The sequence below is a fragment of the Galeopterus variegatus genome, unplaced genomic scaffold, assembly GCF_000696425.1.
Source record: "Galeopterus variegatus unplaced genomic scaffold, G_variegatus-3.0.2 Scaffold1767, whole genome shotgun sequence".
NCBI lineage: Eukaryota > Metazoa > Chordata > Mammalia > Dermoptera > Cynocephalidae > Galeopterus > Galeopterus variegatus.
In genome coordinates this window covers 202758-229674 of record NW_007727878.1, presented here as the reverse complement: position 1 = coordinate 229674, position 26917 = coordinate 202758, and the positions used below count along the sequence as shown (strand labels likewise).

The window sequence follows — 26917 nt, the reverse complement described above, 5'->3', positions numbered from 1 at the left end:
CTCCAAGCCTCTACACAGCCTGATTTCCTTTTGCCTGAAATGTCCTTTTCCCTCTCCCTGCCTGCACACCCCCAAGTATCCATTTGTACCACCTCATGCTGTGCTTTCTCTGAAATAATGTTCCTACTATGATTCACACAGGTGATGGATAAATACCAGTGTTCTAAAGGCTGGCTTGGGCAACCCAACTATTCACCTCGGTTTCGGGGATTTCTCCCCTCTCAAAAACACTCACTTGAGACTTTAAATGTCTGACTGAAATAAAGACAGCAGGATGACAGGAAGGATGTTTTCCTGAGAGGACTAATAGAATCATAACAGTGCTGTTAAGATTAAGCAAAGTGGAAAGAAATATTTTGACAGCAGCTTGCATCAGGAATAAGCTGGACAGTCGAACTGGGCTTTTGCAGCCTCGAATTAATCAGCAAGCTGTAGCTTATTAGTGCTTTCTTAGGACTTCTTTTCTTCAGGAGTAGCTTATTGGCAATTTTTGACAAGAAATGATGCCCACAGATGTTTTCCTCTAAAACAGTTGAAATATAACCATCCATTCCACAGGGATTTTCCCACAAGGGAGTGCAGGGTCATGGCTGTGACTTGTTTCGAGGATTCCATCTTTTCAGAGGCTCTTGGCATGCCCCCAAATCTCAAGTTTGTTTGGGAGTTTCTCCTCCGAAGGAATAAATTGTTTCCACATGCTATTAATTTTGACTGAGGAAGGAGATACTCTTTCCTAAGCTGAGAACTAAAATGCAATGTTGTTATCCCTCCAAAATGGTGAACTGAAATATTAGGTTTATCCTATCTTCACTAAAAGTTTAATGCTCAAATTACCTTAAGTGCAGACATTTTATTGAATGTCAGCAGCATTCACTATCATGACAACTTTGAAATTAATACATTGTGACACTCTAGGAGCTACCATTGGAAAATGTCTTTTGGCTCTTTCTGTCTATTTCTTCTGTTCATGCCAAATTGCCAGCATTGTCTTCAGAAGTCTGAGGATCCCTCTCCGTGGAAGTGCTCTCTTTAGGTTAGCTCTTGGTCCCAAGGTCATCACAGAGTCTGCCCTGGTAAAGGTCAGCCAGCTTTGTGAATCACATCACTTTGTCCTAAACTCATGCTGTTTCTCTCTCTTGACTGTGTAGATGTTTGGGTCCCACCTTATTCTCTCCTGCTTTGCATGGCTGGAGAGATGAGGTTTCCCTCCATACGTTAGACATTTTTACTTCGAGTGTGTGCTCGGTACATATTCCAGCTCCTCTTTTCTTTCCTCTAATGCAATGGTTCTCAACCAGGGATGACTTTGCCCCCAGGGGACACATGGCAATGTCAGGAGATGTTTTGGTAGTCAGAACGAGGGTTGGTGCTTCTGGCATCTGCCAAGTAGAGGCCAGGGCTAACATCCTACAATGCACAGGACAGGCCCTACAGCAAAGAATTAGCTGAAAAATGTCAGTTGTGCCAAAGTTGAGAAACTGTGGACCCATGAAATGCCCCACACTAGTCAGAATAAAAGGTCGAGTCCCAGGGTCCCCGCTGCCCCTGCATTGCCTGCTGCGTGCACTTGCTCACGTGGTACGGAATTTCTGTCATATGCCTCTGATTTTCCGTCCACCGCAATTCTTGCCTAGAAATTTCCTTCCCGTTAGATGTTGGTATTTCATGAGTACTTCTTAGTCTAATTGTTTTTCCGCTTGAAGTTGTCTACTTTCATTCTATGGGGTCCCTTTTTCTAACTCTGTTAATGAAAACAAACTCTCGTTTACAAAATGTATTATTTCTTGCTAACTGTGTGACCCTGGACATGTTATTTAGCTTCCCTTTGCTGCACCAGTTTCCTCATCCGAAATACACAGATCTACTACTATTTCGTACAGACATGACAGTGTTAAAGGAGCTAATATATGTGAACTGCTTAGAACTATGCCTGTCATACAGTAAGTACCTATAGAAGATAGATTTTTCAACATTAACAAACTGTTGATTATGGGTATATCCACAAAATATAAAGCACATTCTAAGCCATTCTTGTTAGAAATGCTTTCCGTGTTTAATTTCTTTCAGTCCATGAATCAACCAGCATTGGAAATATTCATATTAGAAGGAAATCTGAAAGGTGTCAGACCATAAGTGCAGACTTTGATTTTCAGCTTAGTCCCCTCCCTCTCCTAACTCTTCCTTCTGATCAGAGTTTTCTCCTGGCTTTCTCGGGGCTTCATGCAGGTAGAACGTCAAGGCAGGAAGGTCCTTCATTGCTCTTCTCATTGAAATGACCACTCTCCATTCATGAACACGTAGGGTAAGACTGAAACTAGGAAATAAATCCTAAGCTAAATGGAGGAGGAGGAGGGAGATCCGTGACTCTCAAGTTTCTGCCATTAAATGCGTGGGGCTGATTTAGCAGCTAAGAACACAGACCTTAGTATTTTAGGATCTCCTATCTGAAAGGAACCTTAGAGATAATTCAGTCACCGTCATCTGCATCTCATATAAAACCTCCATTTTATCAGAGAGGCAATTTAGACCCAGAACCTAAAATTTAAAAAATACTAAATAATAGCAGAGCTAGAACAAGAGAGCAGAGCTAGGACAGGGTCTTCTAACCCTCCCTTGTAACCGCAGGTCCTTCTCTCCACCTCATTTTTCTAAACAGCCTTTTCTTGCTGCTGTAATGTGGTCATGTTTCATTGCTGTCTGTTCTTCCCGTCGTGAACTTTAAATGTTGATCATTCGCTACCACGTTTTCATGTGCTACTATTTTAATCAATATTCCTGTATTAATATGGCCAGAACCAGTGTTCTGTGTCTTAAGTAAATGATACCACTGTTTACCTAAGTGCTCAGGCCTACGACCTTGACATCACCCTTGATTCTCCACGTTCTTTCTACCCCTACATCCAAATCGTGAGCGAATCCTGGGTCATTCTTACCTTCAAAACACATGCCAGTTTCTACCTCTTCTCACTGCCTCTGACATAGCCACTCTGGCCCTGCTGGTCCAGCAGAACTTTCTGTGAGGATGGAAATGTTTTATATGTGTGCAGACCAATATAGTAGCCACTAGCCACATGTGGCTATCGAGCAGCTGAAAGGTGTGGCTGAGGAACAGAATGCTTTATAACAGCTTTATTGAGATATAATTATACACATATAATAAACCCTTTTAAAGTGTACAATTCTGTGTTTTTTGTTTTTTGGTTTTTTTTTTCCTTTTTGTCTTTTTTCGTGTCCGGCAACGGATCGCAACCCTCAGTGTCGCGCCCTCACCGGACCGGGACCAGCAACGGGATCGCAACCCTCGGTGCCGCGCCCGCACCTCGCTCAGCCAGTGAGCGGGAACCGGTCTGTATGTGGGATCCGAACCCTCGGCGGGAGCGCCGCCACGCTCCCAAGCGGCGCACTGTAGCAGTGCGCCACTGGGCCGGCCCCAATTCTGTGTTTTTTAATATATTCTCAGAACTGTACAGCCGTGACCACAATCGATTATAGAACATTTTCATCGCCCTCAAAAGAAACGTATACCCATGAGCAGTTGCTCCCTTTTTCCCCCAAACATACCCAGCCCGTGGCAGCCATTGGTCTGCATTCTGTCTCAGTTGATTTGCCTATTCTGGACGTTTCATAAAATAGAATCATATAGTTTGTGGCCTTTTGTGTCTGGGTTCTTTCACCTAACATAAAGTTTTCAAGGTTCATCCATGCCGTAACATGTATCAGTACTTCATTCCTTTTTATTGCCTAATAATATTCTCTTGTATTGATATACCACATTTTATTTGTCCATTCACCAGTTGATGGACATTTGGGTTATGAACAGGCTATTAAGAATAACAAATAATGCTATTCATTATTTTAGGCTGTTGTCAATAATTATGAATAGTGCTGCTATGAACATTCATGTATAAGTTCTGTGTGTTTCATTCGTGTGTTTTCATTCTCTTGGGTGTACACCTAGGACTGGAATTGCGGGGTCATATGATGCATATACATAACCTTTTGAGGAACTGCCTGACAGTTTTACAAAGTGTCTGCAGCATTCCACCTACCCACCAGCAGTGTACGAAGGTTCTAATTTCTCCACATCCTCATCAACTCTTGTTACTTTTTGTCTTTTTCACTATAGCCACCCAAGTGTGTATTAAGTGATGTCTCATTGTGGTTTTGATTTTGTATTCCCTTGATTGCTAGTGGTATTGAGCTTTTCTTCATGCAGTTATTGGGCATTTGTATATCTTCTTTGCAAAAATGTCTATTTATATCCTTTGCTCATTTTTAAGTGGGGATATTTGTCATTTTATTGTTGAGTTCTAAGTGCTCCTCATTTTTCTGGATACAAGTTCCTTATCAGATATATAATTTACAAATATTTTCTCAGTTCTTCGGGTTTTCTTTTCACTTTCTTGATGGTGTCCTTTAAAGCACAAAGTTTCTAATTTTGATAAAGTCCAATTTATCTATTTTTTTGGTACTGTGTTTTTGGTGTCATATTTCAGAAGTCATTGCCAAATTCAAAGCCATAAAGATTAGCTCCTATGTTTTATCTTGAGTTTTATAATTTTAGTTTTGTGATCCATATTTGTTAATTTTCTATTGCGTTACAATATACATAACAGAAACTTTGCCATTTTAACCCTTTTAAGCATATAATTCAGAGGTATTAATTACATTCAGAGTGTTGTGCAACCATCACCATTATGTATTTTCAAAAATTTTTCATCATCCCTTACAAACTCTGTACCCGTTAATCAATAACTCCCTCATTCTCCCCCTCGTCCCTAGCCCTTGATAGGAACTGATTTTTTTTATTGTATTTTATTTTAATTTAATTAATCTAAATGTAAACAGCAAAATGCAGCTTGTGGCTATCGTATGGGACCGCACAGCTTTACGGCTACCAGTGTCTCCCTCCAGGACAGATTGCTACAGTCATTTCCAAGCTGGCATTGCATTTATTATTATGTCGTTCTTGGTCATCCATCATCTATTTTCCCATAAAAGCTGCACTTTTCCTGTAAGAGTGTAACCCATACCAGGTCTAGCTGACATGAATTAGACAATTCTGTGAGTGTTCTGCCTTAGCGGCTGCTATATACCTTATAATAGTCATCCTTAAAAAGAAAAAATAAAGGACAATAACAAATGGAAGCTTCACAATCCCAGTTGTATTTTCTAAACATCGCTCATTGGATTGCTTGCATTCCCCTGGTATATAGAATCCAGAGGTTCATGTGGTTGCAAGTGAGAATATGAGTTATGAATGTCCCCCAAATTCCTTCAGAGCTCAGTCATTAAAAATTTATTGTGTATTCACGTAGGTTTCTTCTCATTTCCCCATGATTCCAATTTAGCAAAAATTAAAGATGAACAGTAAATAAACACCTGGACAAAGGTCCAATGCTGGCATTTGAGCTAGATTACTTTGTTCTTATTCCTTTCATTTTTTTTTTTTAACCAGAAAAAGAGATTTTACTCTTTATAAAAATGTAAATTTCAAAGCACATCAAGTATTTGGCTGTTTGGTTTGTTGAAAGTTTGATTTTCTTTGCTTCATTTGGATAGAATAGAAGATAAAAAAATTCAGAGTTCGAAAAAGAAGGAGGCATTAGAATCACAGACGATGCGGTTTTGAAATGCTCTTAACATTTTGGTAGCTGTTTCTAAAGTTTCATTTTTATGTTTTGAATGGAATAGATCGTCGCATTCAGCTTCTCGGAAGTTAACGGTAACTTCTTCCTTTTTCAGATACTCCGTTGGCCAGCGGTCATGCCACAGACTATTTATTTGTTGGAAATATTGTTTACACGGTAAGCTTATCTTTGTTCATTGGGCCATTCTTACATGGAATGCATGTGCGTTATACTTCTCTAAACCCTTTATGTAAAGTCTATTACTATTATTTATTTCAAATCTTGAAACGATATATTATAGATTCTTTAAAGTTCAGAATGGTTGTGAATGCAGAATCAAGGTTTCTGGATGGATGATTAGCAGATTGCCCTGTTCTTCAAATGATCGTTTCACATCTACCTGTAAAAGAAAACCACACTCAACAAAGTGATTTCTCCCAAATTGTCCAGGCTAAGAAAGGAACTAAACTACCATTTGTGAGAAGACAATCACTAGAATGAGGGAATTTCTTGAAGTGAAGCTTCCTGAATGTTCCCTAAAAATAACCCCTAGAGAGTTTGCTACAACGATGGCCCTTTCAAAGCATGACAGTCTTGCAGGAGCCAGCTCTGGAGGGGAGACGTGGGAAATGAAAATAACTCACTGAGGATAATATGGTTTTCCAAACTCCTCTTTCTTTTCACAGTATGTTGTTGTTACTGTTTGTCTGAAAGCTGGTTTGGAGACTACAGCTTGGACTAAAGTAAGTTTTCTCTAGAATTGTTTTTTTTATAAGATATTTTTTATGCCAATTTTTCCTTTTAAGTCTTGGGAAAACATTGAATATATAGCTATCTTATTTTAAATTGTACATGTAAAAATTGTGGTTTGATCTTTATCAGGGAAAAAATTTGCAACCCAAAGTTTCCTGGTGATTCAGTTGCTTAGCATCTAATACAGCTCTAAGCTGTTAACAGTCATCTCATTTCAAATGTACTTGCTTCATATTAAAAAAAAGTAAAGATATATATACACACACATACAAATGTACATACATACTGTGTTAGTCCATTTCTGTTGCTTATAACAAAATACATGGAACTGGGTATTGTATAAAGAAAACCAAATTTACTGCTTGTAGTTTTGGAGGCTAGGAAGTCTAAAGTCCAGGGAGCACATCCGGTGAGGGTCTTGGTGGTGGCAACAGTGACGCAGGGTATCACATTGTCAAATGGTGGAGCAGAGAGAGAGCTAACCTCATTCACTCTCTTTTTTAAAGCCCTCAGAACCACACCCCTGACCACCATTTTTAATCCATTCATTACTGCACGGTCGTACGACCCAATCACTTCTTCAAGGCTCCACGTTTCAATTACCATAATAGGGTTTCCCACCTTCTTAACAGTCACAGTGGGGGCTAAGTTTCTAATAGGTAAAACTTGGAGGACACAATTCAAGCTTCAGTGTTTGCAGGAGGATGCTCGCACTGGGAGACGGAACCGGGGGGTGGAAGGAGAAGAGTTGTGGGTCAGGGCTTCTGCCGGTGCTCTTGCCCCAGGACTAGTGTTTTCGGGGCAGGCCTGTGCAGGGCACACCTGGCTGCTATCTCTGCCTCAGTCCGCAGGAATGAACAGAAATTCCTGGGTCTACCTAAGTCAAGATGCATGTCCAGCAGCTGTCTCACATGAGACTGCCCAGGGTGGCATTGCTGGCCGTTTCACCCAGTGAGTCAGTCAGCCAACACCCCAGGGTGTCGGGACCTCTGGTGAGCGTGGGTGCTGTGCTGAGCAGGCCGGACCTGCCCTCCAGGAGTGGGCTTGTGTGTCCTCTAATGCACCTTTGCTTTCTGTAAGGAAGGGACAGGCACATAATACGCCGTTCAGTGCTTTTCCACATCCAGGCAGTAGAGGAAGTTACTTGAATTCATTATTAAACATTCTGAGACAAGGAAAATAGAAAGACTGACCTCTCCAGTAACTGGGGAGTCATCATAGTCTCTCCGTAAGGAACAGTAGCCTGGACCAAGGGATTCCACAGCAGCGGGAGTTCATGTGGATCTCCTGGGCAATCCAAACCTCCTCTGAGCCTCTGTTTTCTTTGCAGTTCAGTCATCTGGCTGTCTGGGGAAGCATGGTGATCTGGTTGGTATTCTTCAGCCTCTACTCAACTATCTGGCCCACCATCCCCATCGCTCCAGATATGAAAGGACAGGTTAGTTCTCCTGGTTGTGAGTATGCCTTCCATGTCTCATGACAGCAGTGTGGCTCCACGTGTGGGTGAGTGGGTTTTCTGTGTCTCATAACAATGATGAACACTGAGTGAACCCAGGAGATTGTCCTGTACCAAAATGAACATTTCCCAACCAAGACACTTAGGGATTTTAAGGAAATCATTTCTATTGTAAAGCAATGTGATTTGTCCCCACAAAACAAAGAATAATACCCACTACAACAGCCATCATTTGCTTAGAATATCTGCCTCTCTCTTCCCTCAGGGCAAGGGTGGGTCTGGTCTGATGCATATTTCATTTGGGGAATTTAACAATGCAGAATAATAGATGGGGCTGCAGCCGATTGTCATGGACAGTTTTAAAATTAGAGGACCGTGATAGCTGACAGGATGGGGTCAGCTGGTGTGTGTCCAGAGTCCTGGACAGAGATCCACTCTACTCCAGTTCACATGGTCGCCAGCCCTCACTCCCATCAAGAGGTGGACTTTCCAGCTGCAGAGGGAATGTGCCAGCATGTTACTGTAGGAGTCACATAAGCGTGCTGGCCTGTGTGGTTCCAAGGCTCAGCTTAATGGTGAAATTGACATATTTGGGGACTTTTCTAGTAGAAATGTAGTGAACTGTTCCTACCATCGAGAGCAAAGAAGTGATAATATTAAATCACATTTTACTTTCGTAGAAAAGTCTTGTTTTTACTTGAACTGCGTGATTTCCACAAGGCAAATAATGTTGAGAAACAGAACATAGCTGAGTAAGACCACGGTTTTCATTAGGCGTCGAATGAGAGGATTAATGCAGAGTTCATGTACAATTGTACATATTTATGGGGTGTTGCGTGATATTTTGATTACTCGTGTATATTAGGGGTAATGATCAAATCAGGGTAATTAATGTCCATCACTGAAAACATTTATCATTTCTTTGTATTGGGAACATACAAAATCCTCTCTTCTAGCTAATTGAAAGTATACAATAAATTATTGTTAACTATCGTCACCCTGCAGTGCTGTAGAGCACTAGATCTTCTTCCTCCTATCTAGCTGTGACTTTGTGTCTTTTAACCCACCTCTCACAATCCCCTCTCCTGCTTACCCTTCCTGTTTAGCTTCCACATGAGTGAGAACACGTGGTATTTGTCTTTCTGTGTCTGGTTTATTTCACGTAACATAATGTCCTCCAGGCTCATCCGTGTTGCCTGAAGGATGGGATTTTATTCTTTTATGGCTGACTAGTATTCCATTGTCTGCATATACCATATTTTCTTTAGTCATTTATCCACTGATAGACACATAGGTTATTTCATATTTTGGCTATTGTGAATAAACATAGAGATAATAACATAGAGATAAAAACATAGATGTGAATAAACATGGGGATGCAGATGTCTTTTGGGTGTTTTGGTTTTCTTTCCTTTGGATATATACCCAGTGGTGGGATCGATGGATCATATGCTAGTTCTATTTTTAGTTTTAAAAAACATTTTTTAACACTTTCGAAGATTTACTTTGGTGGAGAGCGGCTAAGACTTAGCCTGAAGTCTCGGAAAGGCTAGTTCTGCTGACGCAGGAGGAATTATATGCCGTCATAGAAATAGGAACTGGGCTGTTGTCAGTAAGAGGAATTGGCTCCTTTTGGGGATTATTCAAAAGATACCTGAGCTCTGTCCATCCTTGGGACCTACGTCAGTCAAGGCTTAGGAATAAGGGGTATTCTAGGGAAAGACTGCTTTTTAAAAATTACTATTTGAAGCTTGCCTCTAGTGGTTTTTATAAACCATTTTTTGTAGTTTCCTGAGCCATAGATTTCTGGCAAATGAACATGGTTCTTTCAAGCTCTAGAATTAGACTAGTGTCTAAAGGCAAACGGCATTTCTCACCCAGGAGCCAGAGAGAGATCTGACACACAAAACCTTCTGTCTGTTCACAACATCTTCAGCCACTGAAAAAGGTGCATTGTTCCTGCTGGGGTTTCCTAAACTAATTTGATAAAATATTTCTTTGTCTTGTCTATTATATTTGGAGTTTTTCTCATGAGGGAAAATGCAGATTTTCCCTTGAGGGCAAAGGAGGAAGGGCTGTAGAATTGAAGAGTTGTTCTCTACTGTCAAAGAGTCTTTATCTTCTCTACAGCACCTCATGATGTGGTGTGTGAAACCCACCCAGACAACGAGCCAGGAAGTCCCAGTGGAAGTTTTAAAATCAAAGAAGTCATCTGCATACTTCCTGTCCTGAAAATACGCAACATTTGTGGGGTTTTAAGAGGCACCTTGTTTTTCCATTTTTCTAGGCCTGAGCTTAGATCTTCAGTAAATTAAAAATTCAAATCGTGTCTCTCCTGGTTAATGCCAAAGTCCTCAGCTATGAAAAGCATGTGATGACGTCTTTCTATAGTGTCTGGCTACGGAAAGGGCTACTGCGAGGTTAAGGCTAACGCTGATGTCATGAATCCTACTCACAGCGCCAACAATCGTGTCTCTCCTGGTTAATGCCAAAGTCCTCAGCTATGAAAAGCATGTGATGACGTCTTCCTATAGTGTCTGGCTACGGAAAGGGCTACTGCGAGGTTAAGGCTAACGCTGATGTCATGAATCCTACTCACAGCGCCAACTGTCTAGCTCTTAGTCCTGTTCGTGATGCCATTTGTAACGCTAGGCGACCGTGCTAGTTGTCACGGCTCTTTTACCTGCCAGCAATCCTGCACCGACTGGGCAGATTGTCGAGCTAGGGCTGGGTCTGGAGCTCCCAGACCCCTCAAGCCCATTCACAGACTGGGTCACAAACCCTTCACACACCAGGCTGGGTCACCATACCCCTTTACACAGGTCTATAAGCTAGGTGATCGGCCACACCATCCTTGGAGGCTGCAGGTCTGGAAAAGCATGGCTGCCCAGGGCAGGTGTCTGAGGCAGTAGAACACCAGCCAAAGTGGTGCCAGTGTGGGTGCACTTACTCCACCCACCCACACAGTGTTTGCTGAACTACGCTGAACCAGCTCTGAGGTAAAGGGAGCCTGACCAAACTGTTCCATCTTGCCAACACATAGGGACTGTGTTTCCCACCACCGCATGATCCTGAGCTGTAAGCTCCTCCACAGCAGGTCCACACGGCTCATGGTCAGAGGTGGAAACAACAAAGCACCCTTGGCTCACCACCTGCCCGACAGTCCCTGCTGAAGTGGAGCTCTGAGTTAGAGAGATGAGGAAAACTGAGTCAGGATGTGCTTACGTTTTCTTCAGGCATTTCCCAAGGAGTGTCTGAGGAGATGCCATCCCACCTGACCTCTGTTCAAGTTAGGAGTCCCGGGTTCATGCCCCAGCAAGCTATGTAACCTTTGGTAAGTCACTTAACCTGTGTTAATTTCCTAATCAGCCAAGTCATAACATCACCCACCCTAATTACCTCAGAGGATTGTGGTGATGGTATAGTAAGATAAGCTGTGGGAAATCTAAAACATGCATGCTCTTCTTTTTCCTGGAGTGGTGAATTACTTTTGAACTTTTGTAAATAGGAATATTGCTGTGATTTAAATTTCCAGTTCTTTTGGCCTAAGAATTTTAACACTTTATAGGTTCTAGATGGGATATTTCTCATTAGGGTCCACTGACCACCTGCATCTGGGTCATCTGGGTTGCTTGTTAAAATGTCAGCACCCCCTCCCCCACACCCTGCCAAATAAATATGTGCCTGCGCGCGCACACACACACACACAGACACACACACAGAATTAGGATCTCTGGGTGTGGGGCCCCAGCATCTGATTTTAATAAATCTCCAGGTGATTCTTACCTTTAAAGCTTGAGGATCAGTGCTCTAAAACACTAAAGATATTAGTCCATTCCAATGTTTTAGATTGTTTTCGGCGGGAGCGCCACTGCACTCCCAAGCGGTGCACTCTCCAGTGCGCCACCAGGCCGGCCCCTGCATGTGCTTTTGTGGGTCGGAAACATTTCTTACCCAGGTGTTCCCTTATATTCAGTCTGTGGTCAACCAAGGAAATCAGTGATTTTTTTAGACAGGCTTAAGGCTTTAGCATGGCATATTTTACTATACCCAAAGTTTCATATTTAAGGAATTGGTAAAGAATTATGTCAGCATTGCAATTATTAGAATTTTAGGTAATAATATCTGAGAAACACCTACTGTGAATACCCTAAGCTTATTGGAATTATCTTTAATGCAACAATATTGAATAGAATCATTCCTGGCTTCCTCAGGTATCATCTTGAGGAGTGCTCAGCCTTGCAAAGGAGGAAGTCCCATCAACAGGCTTGCCTTTTGGTTTGAAATAACATCCTGGCATCTCCTTTGTACCATTTTCTTCAGTGTTGAACTTGGCCAAGCAGCCCTGGGTCATGACATGGCATTTTCTCACGCCCTGCCTTCGCGAATCACCTGGGAAATTTCCTTATCCATTTTTTTTTTTTTTGTCTTTTTTCTGTGTCCGGCAACGGATCGCAACCCTCAGTGTCGCCCCCGTACCAGACCGGGACCAGCAATGGGATCGCAACCCTCGGTGTTGCGCCCGCGCCTCGCTCAGCCAGTGAGCAAGAACCGGTCCGCACGTGGGATCCGAACCCTCGGCGGGAGCGCCACCGCACTTCCCAAGCGGCGCACTAGCGCAGTGCGCCACCGGGCTGGCCCTACATTTGACTTTTAAACTTGTACGTTTTGTGTAATAGTAAGACTGACAAGAATAACACACTGTGTTTCTGGATGGCATTATTGTCTGAATAAGTTGCAATATAAGCAAAATTAGGAGGGCACAGACTTCCTGGTTTCTGACACACCTGTGATGCTTGTCACCCGCATCTGGGGTCCCCCATCTGAGTGTAGTTCCCAACATCAATCCCTGTCTGAGATAATCAGTAGAACCAGAAAAATTTAGAACTATACCAAAAAAACCTTTTCATTGATAATGAAAAGACAAATCAGAAATGTTCACTTGAAAAATATTTGGGCTGTAAAATCAGAAAATTCAGGGGTCCGTCAAACAAGAGTCCTGGCAGAAAATGGCTTTTGTAGTTGTTACGTGTAATGCCAGTTGTTTTTGTTTCTGGTTAACAAACAAGGGAGAAAGTGTATTTTTTTTTTTTTCCTTTTTGTCTTTTTTTGTGACCGGCAACGGATCGCAACCCTCAGTGTTTCGCCCATACCGGACTGGGACCGGCAACAGGATCGCAACCCTCGGTGCTGCGCCCGCCCCTCACTCAGCCAGTGAGCGGGAACTGGTCTGTATGTGGGATCCGAACCCTCGGCGGGAACGCCGCCGCACTCCCAAGCCGCGCACTGTAGCAGTGCACCACCGGGCCGTCCCGAAAGTGTATTTTTTAAAAATTGCAAGTTCCTGAAAGTGGCCTCAGGTTCTGTCTACAGGTGGTAAAGGGAATAGCAGTCCGTTGTCCTGATGGCTTCTCTGCAATGCCTGCAGGACCAGCAGAGTCATTCTGGATTAATGTGACCCAAATCAAACTTCTTTCCTATTCAGTACAAATCCTAACTGTGAAAGTAGGATTTGAACTAAACCCGTTGCCTAAGACATTTATACAATTAAGTCTATTGTTTATAATATCCATACTTGGGTTATTTCTGAGCCTCCGTTTCATCAGGTATATGAAGTCTATACTACCTATCTTTGGATTTAATAGGGAAATTGAAAGACAATAAGGTATGTAAGTAATAGTAGATGACATTTACTGAACAATTACTGTGTGTCAGACATATACATTCATATTAATATGCATATGCAATTATATGTGTAATCAATTAAACATCAGCTCATTATAATCTGCACTGTCTGAGGAAACTGAGGCATAGAAAGAAAGGATCAGTTCCTTGGTCAGGCTGGGAGTGGAGTAGCTGGAGTTTCCCTTGAAGTCTGTTAAACTGCAGGGTGCGAGTCCCCATACTTTGTCACTACGGAGAGTACCCAGGGTGGGGATGAACCAGGTGTCTAATAGGTGTCAACCAATTCTCCTTAAAATTTTGCTTATATCAAATTTTGTCTGAAGTGACTTACCCTGCAATGTAATAGAATTTTTAAATACAAATGCTGAATTAGAAGATGCAAACAGACTTTGTGTTTGAGCAGCAATCTTCTGCCCACCAACCCCAGTCTTCCCTGCAGTAAAGGAGGTTTCAAGCAACAGTACTTTTTCTTTTTTTTAAATACCTTATGCACAGCCCTAATTTTCTTAGTCCCCGCTCCCCCTTCTCTCCATTCTGGCAGTTTGTTTTATTTTGGCCTCTCATTTCAATGATGTTGTGTGTTAATTAAAGGTTGGGAGTCTTTGATTATGAGTTATTTTTCTCTTCAGTTAGAGGTTTTGTTGTGGTGTTGGTATTTGTCATTCATTCTGATGTTAATTTTTAAAATATCTGTCAGCAAATTAAAGTACACATTACATGCTGATTTTGTTTGTTTGTATTATTTAAGCTCAGTGGTCAAAGAGTACATTTGATGTGGTTTTGAACTTTTCCTTTCTCGAAACATGTGGAAATGTCTGTGTGGGCCACTCCCGTTAAGATTCCACCCTTAAGATTCTATGCAGGGCTTTACTTCTCTGACATCTGCTGAGGGAGGTGGCCTTGTCTGGTGGCTGGTGACCATCGTCACTGCAGTTCCCCCACCCAGAGATGGCAGTTTGCCTCTATTTAAAAGGTAGAGGGGTGCCTGAGAAAGGCCACCAGATGAAGGATTTATATAAGAAAATACGAGCAGAGTAGGTTAGACAGGAGAAGGGAGCAAATAGAAGCACCGTATGCTGTTAAATGTGTACCAAGATTTTTCTGTTGTGTGTAAATGATAATGCAAAGCTATTGTTGATAGTATCTAAAAGAATGAAAATAGTGAACAAACTTAAAGTAGACGAGATTTTCAGTCACCATGTTTCCATCAACAAAATAAAATGTTGCTGATAGAAACATGGTGAAATATTAAAGTGTCCATTGAGGAAACTAGATGCTTTTGGAACCTGGATTACCAGGTGTCATAGTTGCTATGGCTCGAATGTGTCCCCTAAAGTTCATGTACTGGAAATGTAACCCCTAAAGCAACACCATTGGGAGGTGGGGCCTGATAAGAGGTGATTGGGTCATGAGGGGAGAGCTCTCATGAATGGATTAATGTCATTATCGTGGGAGCAGCTTAGTTATCACGAGGGTGTGTTGTTATAAAGCACATCCAGCCCCTGGTGCCTCTCTTTCTCATGTGCTGGCTTCCACCTTCCGCCCTTCCACCATGGGGTGACACAGTACGAAGGCCCTTGCCAGGTGCTGGCACCATGCTTTTGGCCTTCACAACCTCCAGAAATGTGAGCCAAATAAAAAATATAAGGTCTGTTCCTTATAAGTTACCCAGTCTGTCATATTCTGTTATAGCAGCAGAAAACGGACTAAGACACAGTGCTTGGCATTCCTTTGGCTAAAGACAGGAAAAGAGAATGTCTGTGCCCTTTGATTCACAATGTATTTAATGATTCCTCCCTGGTTTTGAAAGACAGAAACTGAAAGAAGGACATATGTAAATGTGCAGATACTTTCAATTATTCTCTGAAAGCTAATCCCTCCCACTTTGCTCAGCAGCAATAAAGACGTCTCTTGTGGACAGGGTACAATGGCGTCTTGTAATTTCTTCCTGCCCTACATCCATTTCCCCTTCTTCTGTCCACAGCCCCCAAATCCCTTCCCCTCTTTCAGAACATGCATTCAAATGGTGCTAGTTCTACCTCACCTCCACCTCTGTGGTCTGCAGTCACCAGGTCTTCCATTTCATTGACCCTCAGCCATTAACTCAGGAATGGGCCTGGCTGGCACTCCATGCTGGGACACTTAGAGGCAATTCAAGGATTTTTTATAGAAACTAATGGCGAGGCGGTAGCGGGGAGCTCTTTTGCTGCTGGGTTTGTTATATGAGGATGACGTTGGCATGGAGCTGCAAGGGGCCACCGTGGAGAAAGTACCTGGCTGAGGATGAATTGAGCACAGAGGAAAGCCCAACTCAGAGCTGACAGCATTGAGTGTGCCCTGATTCAGCTCTGCCTGAAGCCAAAGCCATCTCTGAACTTTTAGATAGCCATAAATCAATATGTCCCCATTGTTGTGTGAGACAATTCATGTTGGGCTTATGTTACTTCTGAAAAGAGTCCCAATTAATGAAGAAATTAATAACTCAAGTTACAGACACAAAGGGTAAAACTGTCTGAGTCAAGTTAAGATAGAGGGAACGCTCCTATCCCTCTGGAAAATTGGCAGTCATCGTTATGTAGGAGAAAAGCAGCTAGTTAACTTTTCCTACTTGAGTCTACAACGTTGGAGTACGAAAGGACTTTGCTGACTCTTTGTAGCCTTTAGTATGTCCCTCCCCTGGCTCCCCCACCCAAGGAAAAGAAGAAAGGCTTGGGTAGAACCTAATTGTTTGATATAGAGAAGGAAGGAAATAGGAGCTTTTCTGAGAGAGGCCTTTTCTAACAGAAAGCTCTTGGCAGCCAACAATTCAGAATGGCTTAGAGTTAAGTAGTCCTGAGAAGCACTGTCCAATAGAAAAATAGTGGGAGACACGTGTATAATTGTAAATTTTCTAATGGCCTCATTAAAAAGACAAAAAGAAATGGCCGAAATTAGTTTTATTAATATATTATATTTAGCACAACATGTCCAAAATATTATCACTTCAAGCTGTAATCAACATAAAAAGCAATTGTTAATGAGATATTTTGCATTTTTCTTTTTGTACTAAGTCTTTGAAGTCCAGTGCATATGTTACATTTACAGTACATCTCAATTCAGACTAGACATATTTCAAGTGCTCAATAGCCACATCTGGCCAGTGGCTGCTGTATTGGATGGCATGGTTCTTAACCAACAGAGATTTGGAAACTCAGATTTGCTCCCCAAAGCTGAATTTAGTGCAAGCACGATACAGAGGTAGGAAACCCAGCCTCAGCCCAGATCCCCCAGGTTCCTTGAACACACTCAGGGTATGTACTGCCTGACTTCTATTTTAGTCACTTGCAATTGAAAAGACTTTGGCTCTTACACAAGACTTTCCCTAAAAATAAAATCTGGGGACAACTGAGCTATTAATCTATGGGCTTATTAATTGCCTTAAGAGGAGTTCATAAATCAAGATTTATAAAGTGTGGAGCTGACTTCAAGTATTTTTTCCAAAATGTTGGCAAATATCTCAATCATTTTCTCCCAGATGTTAGAAGGAACAGGTCAGGACCTATGACTTTGGTCATATTTATGTCATACTGCAAGCAGCTGAGCAATAAAAGTCTAGGCTGCTGAAAATAGATTAGGCCTGTTCCTTCCAAAGATTGGTTTATTCCATAAGTGGCAATTTCTTTTTTTTTTTTCCTTTTTGTCTTTTTTACTGACCGGCAACGGGATCACAACCCTCGGCGTCGCGCCCGCACCACGCTCAGCCAGTGAGCGGGAACCGGTCTCCACATGGGATCCGAACCCTCGGCGGGAGCGCCGCCACGCTCCCAAGTGGTGCACTCTCCAGTGCGCCACCGGGCCGGCCCCATAAGTGGCAATTTCTAAGCAGGATTATTGTTTAATTCCTTAGATTGTGTGACTCTCACCCTTTTGTCCTTCTTGAATTTCAGAACCTTTCCCCCCATGATGATGAATCCAAGCCCTGTCATGTTTACCTCCTAAATGTCTCTTAAATATGTCTTCTTCCATCCAGTTCTAGTCCCATCTAGTTAGTCTGTGCTGCATCATTCTTGCCTGGACTGCTGCAGTAGCCTCCTGACCAGTTCCCTTCCTCTGCTGTAGTCACATGATCTTTCAAAACACAAGCCCGATGTAGTTCTTCCCTGGCTTCCTGTTGCTCTCAGGATAAAGTTGGGTGTCACAGGCCCCTGCAGCCCCGAGAGGCCCCTACCCCAGCTCCTGTCACACTCTCCGTCACCCCACGCACACTGGTCGTCTGTCTGGTGTTTTCCGTTTGAACTCTTCCCGACATTTGCACCACTCATCTCACTTACTGAGTGGTCTCTGCTCTCTATCTGGGTGATGTTCACACTGTTCTCAGGTCTCCCATGAGTCATTGCTTCCTCGGGGAAGCCTTTCCTGGCATCCTTGACCTACATCCTCTTCTTGTATGTCCTCTTAACACAGTATGTCCTCTTAACCTCTCCTTCGTTGTACCTACCACAGCTAAAAACCTACATATGCATGTGAGATATCACCTCCCACCCATTAGGATGGCCACTGTCAAAATGTGCATATGTGCATGCATTGGGGAGGTTTTGGAAAGACTGGAGCCCTTGTGCACTGCTGGTGGGAACGTAAAGTGTTGTGGCTGCTGTGGAAACAGTGTGACAGTTTCTCAAAGTTTCTCAACAAACTAAAGGTAGAACCACCATGTGATCCAGCAGTCCCACTTCTGGGTGTGTATCCAAAAGACTCAAAGCAAAGATATTTGTAACCCTTATTCATGGCAGCATCATTCTCAGTAGCCAAGAGGTGGAAGCAACCCAGATGTCTATCAACAGATGAATGGATAATCGGAATGTGGTATATACACATTACGGAATATTATTCAACCTTAAAAAAAGAAGGAAATCCTGTCACTATGCTGAAATTGAGGACATTATGGTAAGTGAAATAAGCCAGTCACAAAATGACAAATACTATACAATTTCACCTATACTCATATGCAGTATCTATAGTAGCAAACTCATAGCAACTCGTAGAGTGGTGGTTGCCAGGGGCTGGCGGGAGGGAGAAATAAGGAGTTGTTTCATGCGTATAGAGTTTTAGTTTTGCAAGATGAAAAAGCTCTAGAGATCTTTTGCACAAAAATGTGAATACCTGTACAGTTAACACTACTGAACTATATACTTAAAAATGGGTAAGATGGTAAATTTTGTATTTTTTACCAGAATTTTAAAGATTTGCCTTTGTGTGATTTTATAATCAATATTTGTTTTCCCCTCTAAACTATAGTCTGTGTGAGGAAAGCAAGTGTTCTCCAAAATATCTTTGGTACCTAACATCTATCTTTTTCAGCATTCAGTAAATATTTAAATGAATGAATTATTAAAATAAAATTGAACCGCCTCTTATGTAGAAATGAGGGAATGTAGTTGGCTCTGTGCAGTGCTTACTATCTGTTTGCTGAATTGATAATACAAACAGGCCAAATATTTGAACGTTTAGATGTAGCCTGGCGCAGGATCTATACATAATGGGTGATTGATAAATTAATAAATTTATCATTTTTCTTAAGAGAAATGTGCTCAAAAGGCCAGTACACAAACTATGCATTTTTGCCACCCAAAGAATGATAGAACATTTCCAGTTAAAAATTTAGCCAAATCGTTTTAGCTACCTAGGTAATATCTGTAGTGTAATATTTATTGATGTTTGTATTTGAAAAGAGTTAATAGTCACTTTTAATTATTTCATGGAAAATGTTTGTTTTGGAGCTGATGAAGAAAAGATAAAAATTGAATCAAGATAGATTTTTGGTTACCTAATTCCAGAAGGTACTATGCTAATCGTTTTCCAATGTGAGGAAGACAGTGGGTCCCAGGTGGTGCTAGCAGAGATGTGCGTACTGTTAACCAACACATCACTGGCAGCCTTTCATCATGATGTTCAAGAAGAGATTGGCATTTTCTTTTTTTGGTGGGGGGGGGACATAAAACCAAATGTAATTTACACATTAAGTAAAACAAAACTATAAAGCCAACAAAAAGCAAATTATCAAAATTAATTTGATGTGACAGGTGATTACTTTCTAAGAAAGCAAATCGCACTTACATCATAAAAATGAGCAGATTGCTACAAAGCAATTCTTTGAGCCAGGCAGGCCCATGTTTCCTGGGGATTGGCATCTTTGAAGTCATAAATATAAGCACATAGTTGGAGAGGGGTTTTGATCAAGAAAATGTTAGGCATAGATAGCGTTTAGTTAGCAGCTGGCCTCTGGTACATCTGAGATGATTTCATGGAAGAAATGGAACTTCTTTAAGGGACTGTTTCTTCGTAAATCAGGTGGTGGGGCGTTCCAAACTCGTGGGTTGTCTTGGAAGAGGCTTAATGGGACGGACGAGTCTGGGCCCCAGAGCTGACTTGGGCACAGGATTTTAATGTCAAGTAAAGTGATATCGCAAGAAAAGGAAAGTTTAAGCTAGGAAAATCTGTCCCCAACACAACATCTTAATGAAAGGAAAGAAAAGCAGTAAGTACAGTGGTTGTGTGTCCAGTAAAACCAAAAGCAGCAGGAGTGGGAAAAAGAGAAAGGGAGGACACAGTGATCGGCAGCAGCAGGATGGGGGGCCTTATGGGGGCTGAGAAGGGCAGGTGCAGCGACGAAGCTGGGAAGCAGCGGCTGTACACGTTTCTCTGCAGGAAGTGACAGGCTCGCTGAGAGACTTGCCCAGGTATGGCATCAAGAAAGACGAGTGACCATGAAGAAAGGTCCCATAACATGGTATGTCCGAGTTTTGCCTTTTTATGATTAATGTGAGAAAAGTAATTCTTAGAAACAAAGGACGTAGAGGGACTACGAGAAAGGAGCTTCCAAAACTAAACATCAGACTTCCGACTAATAAAGCAGCGTGTTTGACGCTGAGTCACGTGGGAGTTCTTCATGTTATTTTACTTCCAGTTTGGAGACTTGTTTGTATTCATTCATTTTATATGTATTTTGCCTTCTTTAAAGTTCTCGATCGTCCTTCCTTTTGAGGTCTCCTGTCCCTGGAGCCCCCACTCTTCCCTCCAATCTTGTCCCCGTTCAGTTGTACTTACTCAAAGGATCTCCTTCCATGTTCCTCAAAGCAAGTGCCTTTCTAAGTGCCCAGTTTTGCCAAGAGACCCCTCTCAACCTGTTGACTACCCAAATCACTACCACCATGAATTCTAAAGCCATTTTATAAGCCCCCAAACCCTCCATGCATGACTTGGAAGTGGCTCTGTTCATTAAGACTCATTATGGACGTTACTTTCTACGTTCCATTGCTGACAAAAGTACAGTGCTCCTTCTCCAGTGACTTCCTAACACAGCCTCTATTGTATACAGAAAGAGAACCCTCGAAGACCTGAAATGTACATGTCAGTCTTAGAAGATTGCGCAAGAAAATAACTGATTTGCTAAATGGATTATAAACAAACGGTTAACAGTTCGACCACCCACTTCCACTGAGCGTTGGAGAAAAATGGGGTTTCAGTTGTGCCCTTTAAATGGGAAACTTCTTGAGGACAGCATACTCTGTCACATGTAGAATGCAATTCAGTAAGTGTGTAAGGGGGGGACGGCCAAATGAGCCCACCCCCAGTCATTACCAGTCAGGCTCCCACAGATGAGGTGGGTTACTTGTGACTTGTATAATTTGTATCAAAACTAATGATTAATGTTATGGACGGTAACTGTAGGGTGGATCTAAGTAACTTTGACTGACTCCTTGTCATCTGTGTGAGTAGCCTCCTGGCACCACAGACTCTGACGCTGTGAAGCACACCTCCTGTCCTGCTCTCATGCGCCCTCTCTGCTCAGTGCCATGACCACCTCCCCAGTCACACTGGCTTAAAACCTTGAGCTGCGTCCCCCCACCCTTCCTCACTGCCCACATCCAGAGCGCGACCGGCGTTGTTAGTCTTCACTTCTGCGGCTGTGTTGTTTGTGCATGTGCTTCAGCGTTTACAGCTGTATACCACCAGTCTTCTGTCAGATATTTGTGCTGTGTGCCCCCAGAGGGCACAGTCTGCACACATACTTGGTCTATAGGGCATGTTGAAATGGCAGGAAAGGAGAGAGCATTTGGCATTGAGGACAAGAATCAAAGACTCAAACACTCTGATATTGTCTTTTGTTGTGGCTTATTGGAGTGAAAGGATATCTTAAAGCTTAAACTCTTGTTAAGGCTGGTGTCTCTTTTTGAAAAATTCTTTTATTGGGCACCTAGGACAGTATCTCCAGTGGTGCAATGAATGAAGGCCGTGAGGCAGAGCAGGATACTCTGTTGGCCACTGGCCTTGACCTCACATGTTTGGGGCGATAACCTAAATATGCTGAATTTTATTAACTATGCCAGTCAGGATCCAAAAAACTGTCTTCAACTTAATAAGCAGGAAAAGAATACCTAGGTTATTAGGCAACCTACAGAATGTATGAAAAGGCTGAAGAACCAGGCTCAGAAAGCTGGTAGGACCCAAGGAGGCTACCATGGACCACCTGGGCAAGACCCAACCCAGCACCACTGCCATGGGATTCACACCTCTGCTAGTGGTAAATTCTGGACTCACCACTGAGAATGTCTTTGAGATACCTTGTGCAGGCAGGAGCCTCTGGTGCACAAGCCTGCTGTGCCCAGCTGCCTCCTTTCTGCCATGGTTCTCTAGCAGACTTATGTGAACTGACCCAGATGTGTTTTAGAAAGATCCTAGCAGTGCCTGCTTTCTCCAGCAAATAAGAGGACAGAAAATATCTCTTCCATTTGGCTTCCATAGTGGGAAGGAATTAGGAGAAAGTTTCATCCTAGACCTTTGCTTGAATAACTTCTTCCAATGGGAAGACAGATTTGCCTAACTCAACAGATAATTGAAGTTCAAGAAATACAGTAAAGAAAAAAGAAAATTCAGTAATGTCCATAGACAAAGCAAGAGTCATCCATATAAGAAAACTTGAAAAGGACTGGATCTGGTAGAAAATCAGACTTGAGCTTGGTACACTTAAGAAAGGTAGATGCTTAAGAGGAGGTGTCATCCTGAAAGAAAGCCACCAGGACACAGGCCTGTCCATGGAATGCTGTCTATGGAATGCCCTGTCCATGGGGCTGGCCTGCCCATGGGGTGGCTTGTTTTGGGTAGAGCAACAGTGATGGATAATCAGATATCCGATAATCCTAAACTCAGAAATTAGCTACATATAATTATCCATAATTTGTCAATGTCTTACAGCAATTTAAATAACAATTTTCTTTCTACTTGTGCTTCAAGAAAATCCAAGAGCTAATCCACAGTGGGCTGCCTATTGGTACACTTGCTTTTTGTGAAGTAGCCATAAGTCCCATCAGATTAACAAGTATAATTTTTTTTTCTCAGGATGCCATCAAGTCAGGAACAATCAAAAAAAGAGAAGAGGGAAAAAATGTGATGAGTATAATTTCATTGTATTAATGAAAACACCGGGGCAGTTTCAACTTGAGTGAATGAGTTACTAAAACCAAGGGAAGTTGCTCCCCAACCATAATCCTTACAGTGAGGCCTTCAGGAGTAATGAAAGGTTCAAGATGAAATTTGGTTTTGCAGCAGAATTTAGGCATTGTGAGGATCTTCCTAGAACATATTTAGGTGAATTCATGTAAATCTGCTGGAAGAAACTTTACAATCAAGAAATGGTATTGATGAGCTACCATTTTTTCATTCTCAGGAGCTACTATTTATTGCTACGAGTTATGTACCTCTAAATGGGAAAGGCAACCTCATCTATCCCTTCCTGGCCTCAAAGCTATTCAGCATAAGTTAATCTTGTCCATAGAAGCAGCCAACTTTTCTGGCAAAGGAATTTGCAGTCTTTGTGGTTTGGGTAAAAAGGTGGTTCATTTTACTAGTTTCTCGATGAAATATGTTTCATGATAAATTCAATCTTTCTTCAAAAAAATTCTCCAAATCTACTTTTCTGTGCAAAATTCAACATGAAAGCCTTTCACTATTGAAGCAGCCAAAGATTGAGTTTGTGTGGACCTAGGCAAACAGTTTCAGGTCCAAGGTGAGGGATATTTTTTGCTGGAGGCACTACGTGGATTCGTATCCAGGAAGAACAAGATCCAGCATGCTGACACTGATTTTCAATATATTAACTTTCTTTTGTTTTAGAGGGTCTTTTTTTTCTCCCTGCTGTCTTTTTAATTCTTTTCCACACCTGGTAGAATGTGGAAGGATTTTTGCCAGGGATAACTAGCAAAAGTATACAATGTGTTAATACAGAGGAGATCGGCTGGTTTCATTGCGCAGACTTCAGAGAAAGTTGCTTGCACTCTGACTTTGGCATAGCATGCAGGAAATTCCTCATTGGTCTGCCCAATGCAATAAACAGACCTCCTGCATCTAACCACATCCATGCTGAAGTTTCTCATGTGGGGTTTCTTTTGCTTTTTGTGTAAAAAGTTAAGGGTCCAAGCATTCCTATTCCACACTTTCTTTAGCTCCTGAGCTTTGGAATTTGTGTAGGACAGTGTTTAGGGGTTAATAGGACTTGTGGTTTGACTTTACTGTGTTCTTTATGCGTACAGAAAAGGTAGACAAAGTAATCACATCTCCTGTAAAGAAATAAATGTGTGTATGTGTATTTATGTATATGTATATAGGCTTTTGATACACCTTACATTACATCGGATTGATCACAAAGATGAGAAGTTACCATTTGCCTTTAGGTTACTCATTAAGGAGGTTGCTTATTTATACACTGCAGGAAGTTCTTCCGTAACCCCTGCTACTCAAAGGGTGGTCCCCAGACAGGCAGCAGGGGCATCACCAGAGGGCTTGTTAGAAATGCTGACTCTTAGGCCCCAATGCAGAACTGCTGGACTGGTACCTGCATCTTAACCAGAGCCCCAGGTGACTCACGGAGCATGAACGGTGGAGAGGCCCCGAGTCACATGCCATGCTCCCAGAGTGCCTGGGTCCCTTCCAGTAAGGATGCCACGGTGGGGCAGGGCGGGGGGTTGGTGAGGTAGAAAGCCACAGGCCGGCCACTGGGGCAAAGAGGAAAGAGGGCTGGGAGAAAGAACATCGCCTGAGTTAAATTATGCTCATTAATTCAATTTGAGGCAGGAATGTGTGTAAATAAATGCTGACAGCTGCAGCGGCTCTGTTTCCTGCGGGGCTTAGGCAGGAATGCAGGGGCCAATGGACGTAAAACCTGCCTTAGCGGCATCGAGCAGATAGCTCTGCAGCCACGAGATAATGACTGAAGAGATGGTATTATCATTATCGTATTAGGGAGGTTTTCAATGCAGAGTTAAGTGCCAAACCAAGTGGAACTGGAGAGGCTGTGTTAGCGTAGATAAAATCTTTATTATTTGAAGAGATTAGGCTTACTTGACTGCTCCCTCCTCTTTTTAAAGAAATCAATACAGATCGTATTTGCAGGAGGTTAAAATGAGGAGGACGTGCCATGGTCGTACCCAGCGTGCCAGCATTTCCAGTATAACCTGTTCACATCCACTTTTCCCCATACGAAACCAAGTGGAGGAAAAACAGGGAAGAGCACATTGAATTCTAAAGGTTAAGAACAACTCTATTACATAAACCTTTAAAATGTTTATAGGTTAAATTTTTGGCACTTTGTGTTCATTAACTGTTTCGGGGGGCTGAGCAATCATCACCAGTTAATATTTATTAAACCCCATGTGGCATGCGGGGCAAAGACACTTGCTTAACCATTAGAAGATGGTTCTCATTATTAGTTATTTTTAGAAGCTCATTGAGTGTTATTTATACTAAAGAGATGTCTGTTTCCCAGCTTCAAAATTAGCCACAAGTCCCTTGTCCCTGATGGAATGGCTGTAAATGAAAAGGTATATTCTTCTTTAATTTTATCTGGACATGTTTTTCTTAATGCCTCTGTGCCCGGAATGGTGGTAATGATGAGCACAGCTAACCAGGTGCTGGACACTGTGAGGGATTTGTATATTTAGTCCACACTGTGATTCCTAGTCTATAGGAGACACCGAGTCCTAGCAAAGCCAGCAAACCTGCTCCTGGGCGCACACAGCCAGGAGGGGAGCTGGGATCTGACCTCAGGCTGTCTCCAGGGCCTCTGACAGCAGCCGTTCACCCTCCGTGCCCACCAGTACCTTCTCTTGAAATCACTCCTGCCACTCCCTCCCTGTTGCTTTGCATTGCTTTGCACCCCACGGATTTTTCACCCCACTTCCCCTGGGTGACAGAGATGCAAAGGATTACTCAAAGCCCATCTCTTCTGAGCAGTGAGAAGCCCTGAAGTGGTTAACTTTCCCTGGGGACACTCAAGTGAGAACCAACCGCTCCTCGGGAAAATTAACACTGAATTGGGCTTCTCTTCCTGCATTTATTTTCCAGACCAGGAAGTTACAGGAAGAGACATAGGTGGGGTTATAGTTTAACAGTATAGGCTGGTAACTTTCACTGAAACAAGCCAGATGACATTCCAGTAAGGCTATTAAGTGGTCTTATCAACAACAGTTTGATCTTAGCAAACATTCCTTCCTATAGCAATTTCTCAGTATCTTTACATAACAGTGAGTGACTAGTCTGTCTTGGAGCCAGCAACCTGCTGTGCCACAATCCTTATCTTGCAACAGAGACTTATAGCCTGAGGGAAATTTCCAGTCCTCCGCAATGTCAATATTTGAAACTGCAAGGCTTTGGAAAACCAGGCCCTATGAAGTACATATGATTTTTAGTATTTTCCACACCTCCCCAGCGTGCAGCGTGTCTTCTCTGTGCTCTGAGAGCCTGCTGCATAATTTTACTATAAAAATTTTTATTATTATTTCAGACTAATGTGTGTACAGGTCTCTTACACACTGGATTGTCAGGAGTCTTAGAAAAAGGACTGGCATAGAATAGGCCCTCAACAAACAGTACTTCATTCCGCTACTGACAGGCCAGCGTCCACTGCTGTGCCTGGCACTGGTCCTGTGGGAGGACCAGAGGGGTGACCTGCTTCACTGCGGTGGAGTGGAGTTCTGGGGAGTGGGGGACCTTGTCTCTTTGCCTTCCCAGCTTCTTTTCAGGGCTGGAGAAAGCCCTCCTCTGCAGGCCACTGTGGGTGCAACTGGCGACAGTGTCACCTCCTCCCTGTGGGCCGCACTGCGTGGAACTCCTATGCGGGTTGATGTGGCCTGCATGTGTAAGTCACAGGAACACGCCGAAAAATCCAGCAAGTCTCTGAAGCCTTGACTTTTCTGTTGGACAGGCTGCGTTTAGCCTGTCTGGCTGAAAATGACAGGAAGCAGGACAAGGAGTTTTGGGTGGCTAGAGGGACAGTGGGCCCCACGCTCCCTCCGCCTGGGCGGCCCTCCGCGGGGAAGGACGGTTGCGGCAGTGTGGCCTCCGCGGCCTTCTGGTCACAGCG

The 26917-nt window shown here is 42.7% G+C and overlaps 1 protein-coding gene across 1 annotated transcript in view; it reads left to right on the top strand.

Moving 5' to 3' along the window:
* Window positions 1–26917, top strand: part of ATP8A2 (ATPase, aminophospholipid transporter, class I, type 8A, member 2) — a 244691-nt gene that overhangs the window by 102596 nt on the left and 115178 nt on the right. The window contains exons 7-9 of the mRNA XM_008578825.1: window positions 5746–5807; window positions 6317–6373; window positions 7714–7821. Of these exons, the coding sequence (XP_008577047.1) occupies window positions 5746–5807; window positions 6317–6373; window positions 7714–7821 (227 nt within the window). The remainder of the gene's footprint in view (window positions 1–5745; window positions 5808–6316; window positions 6374–7713; window positions 7822–26917) is intronic.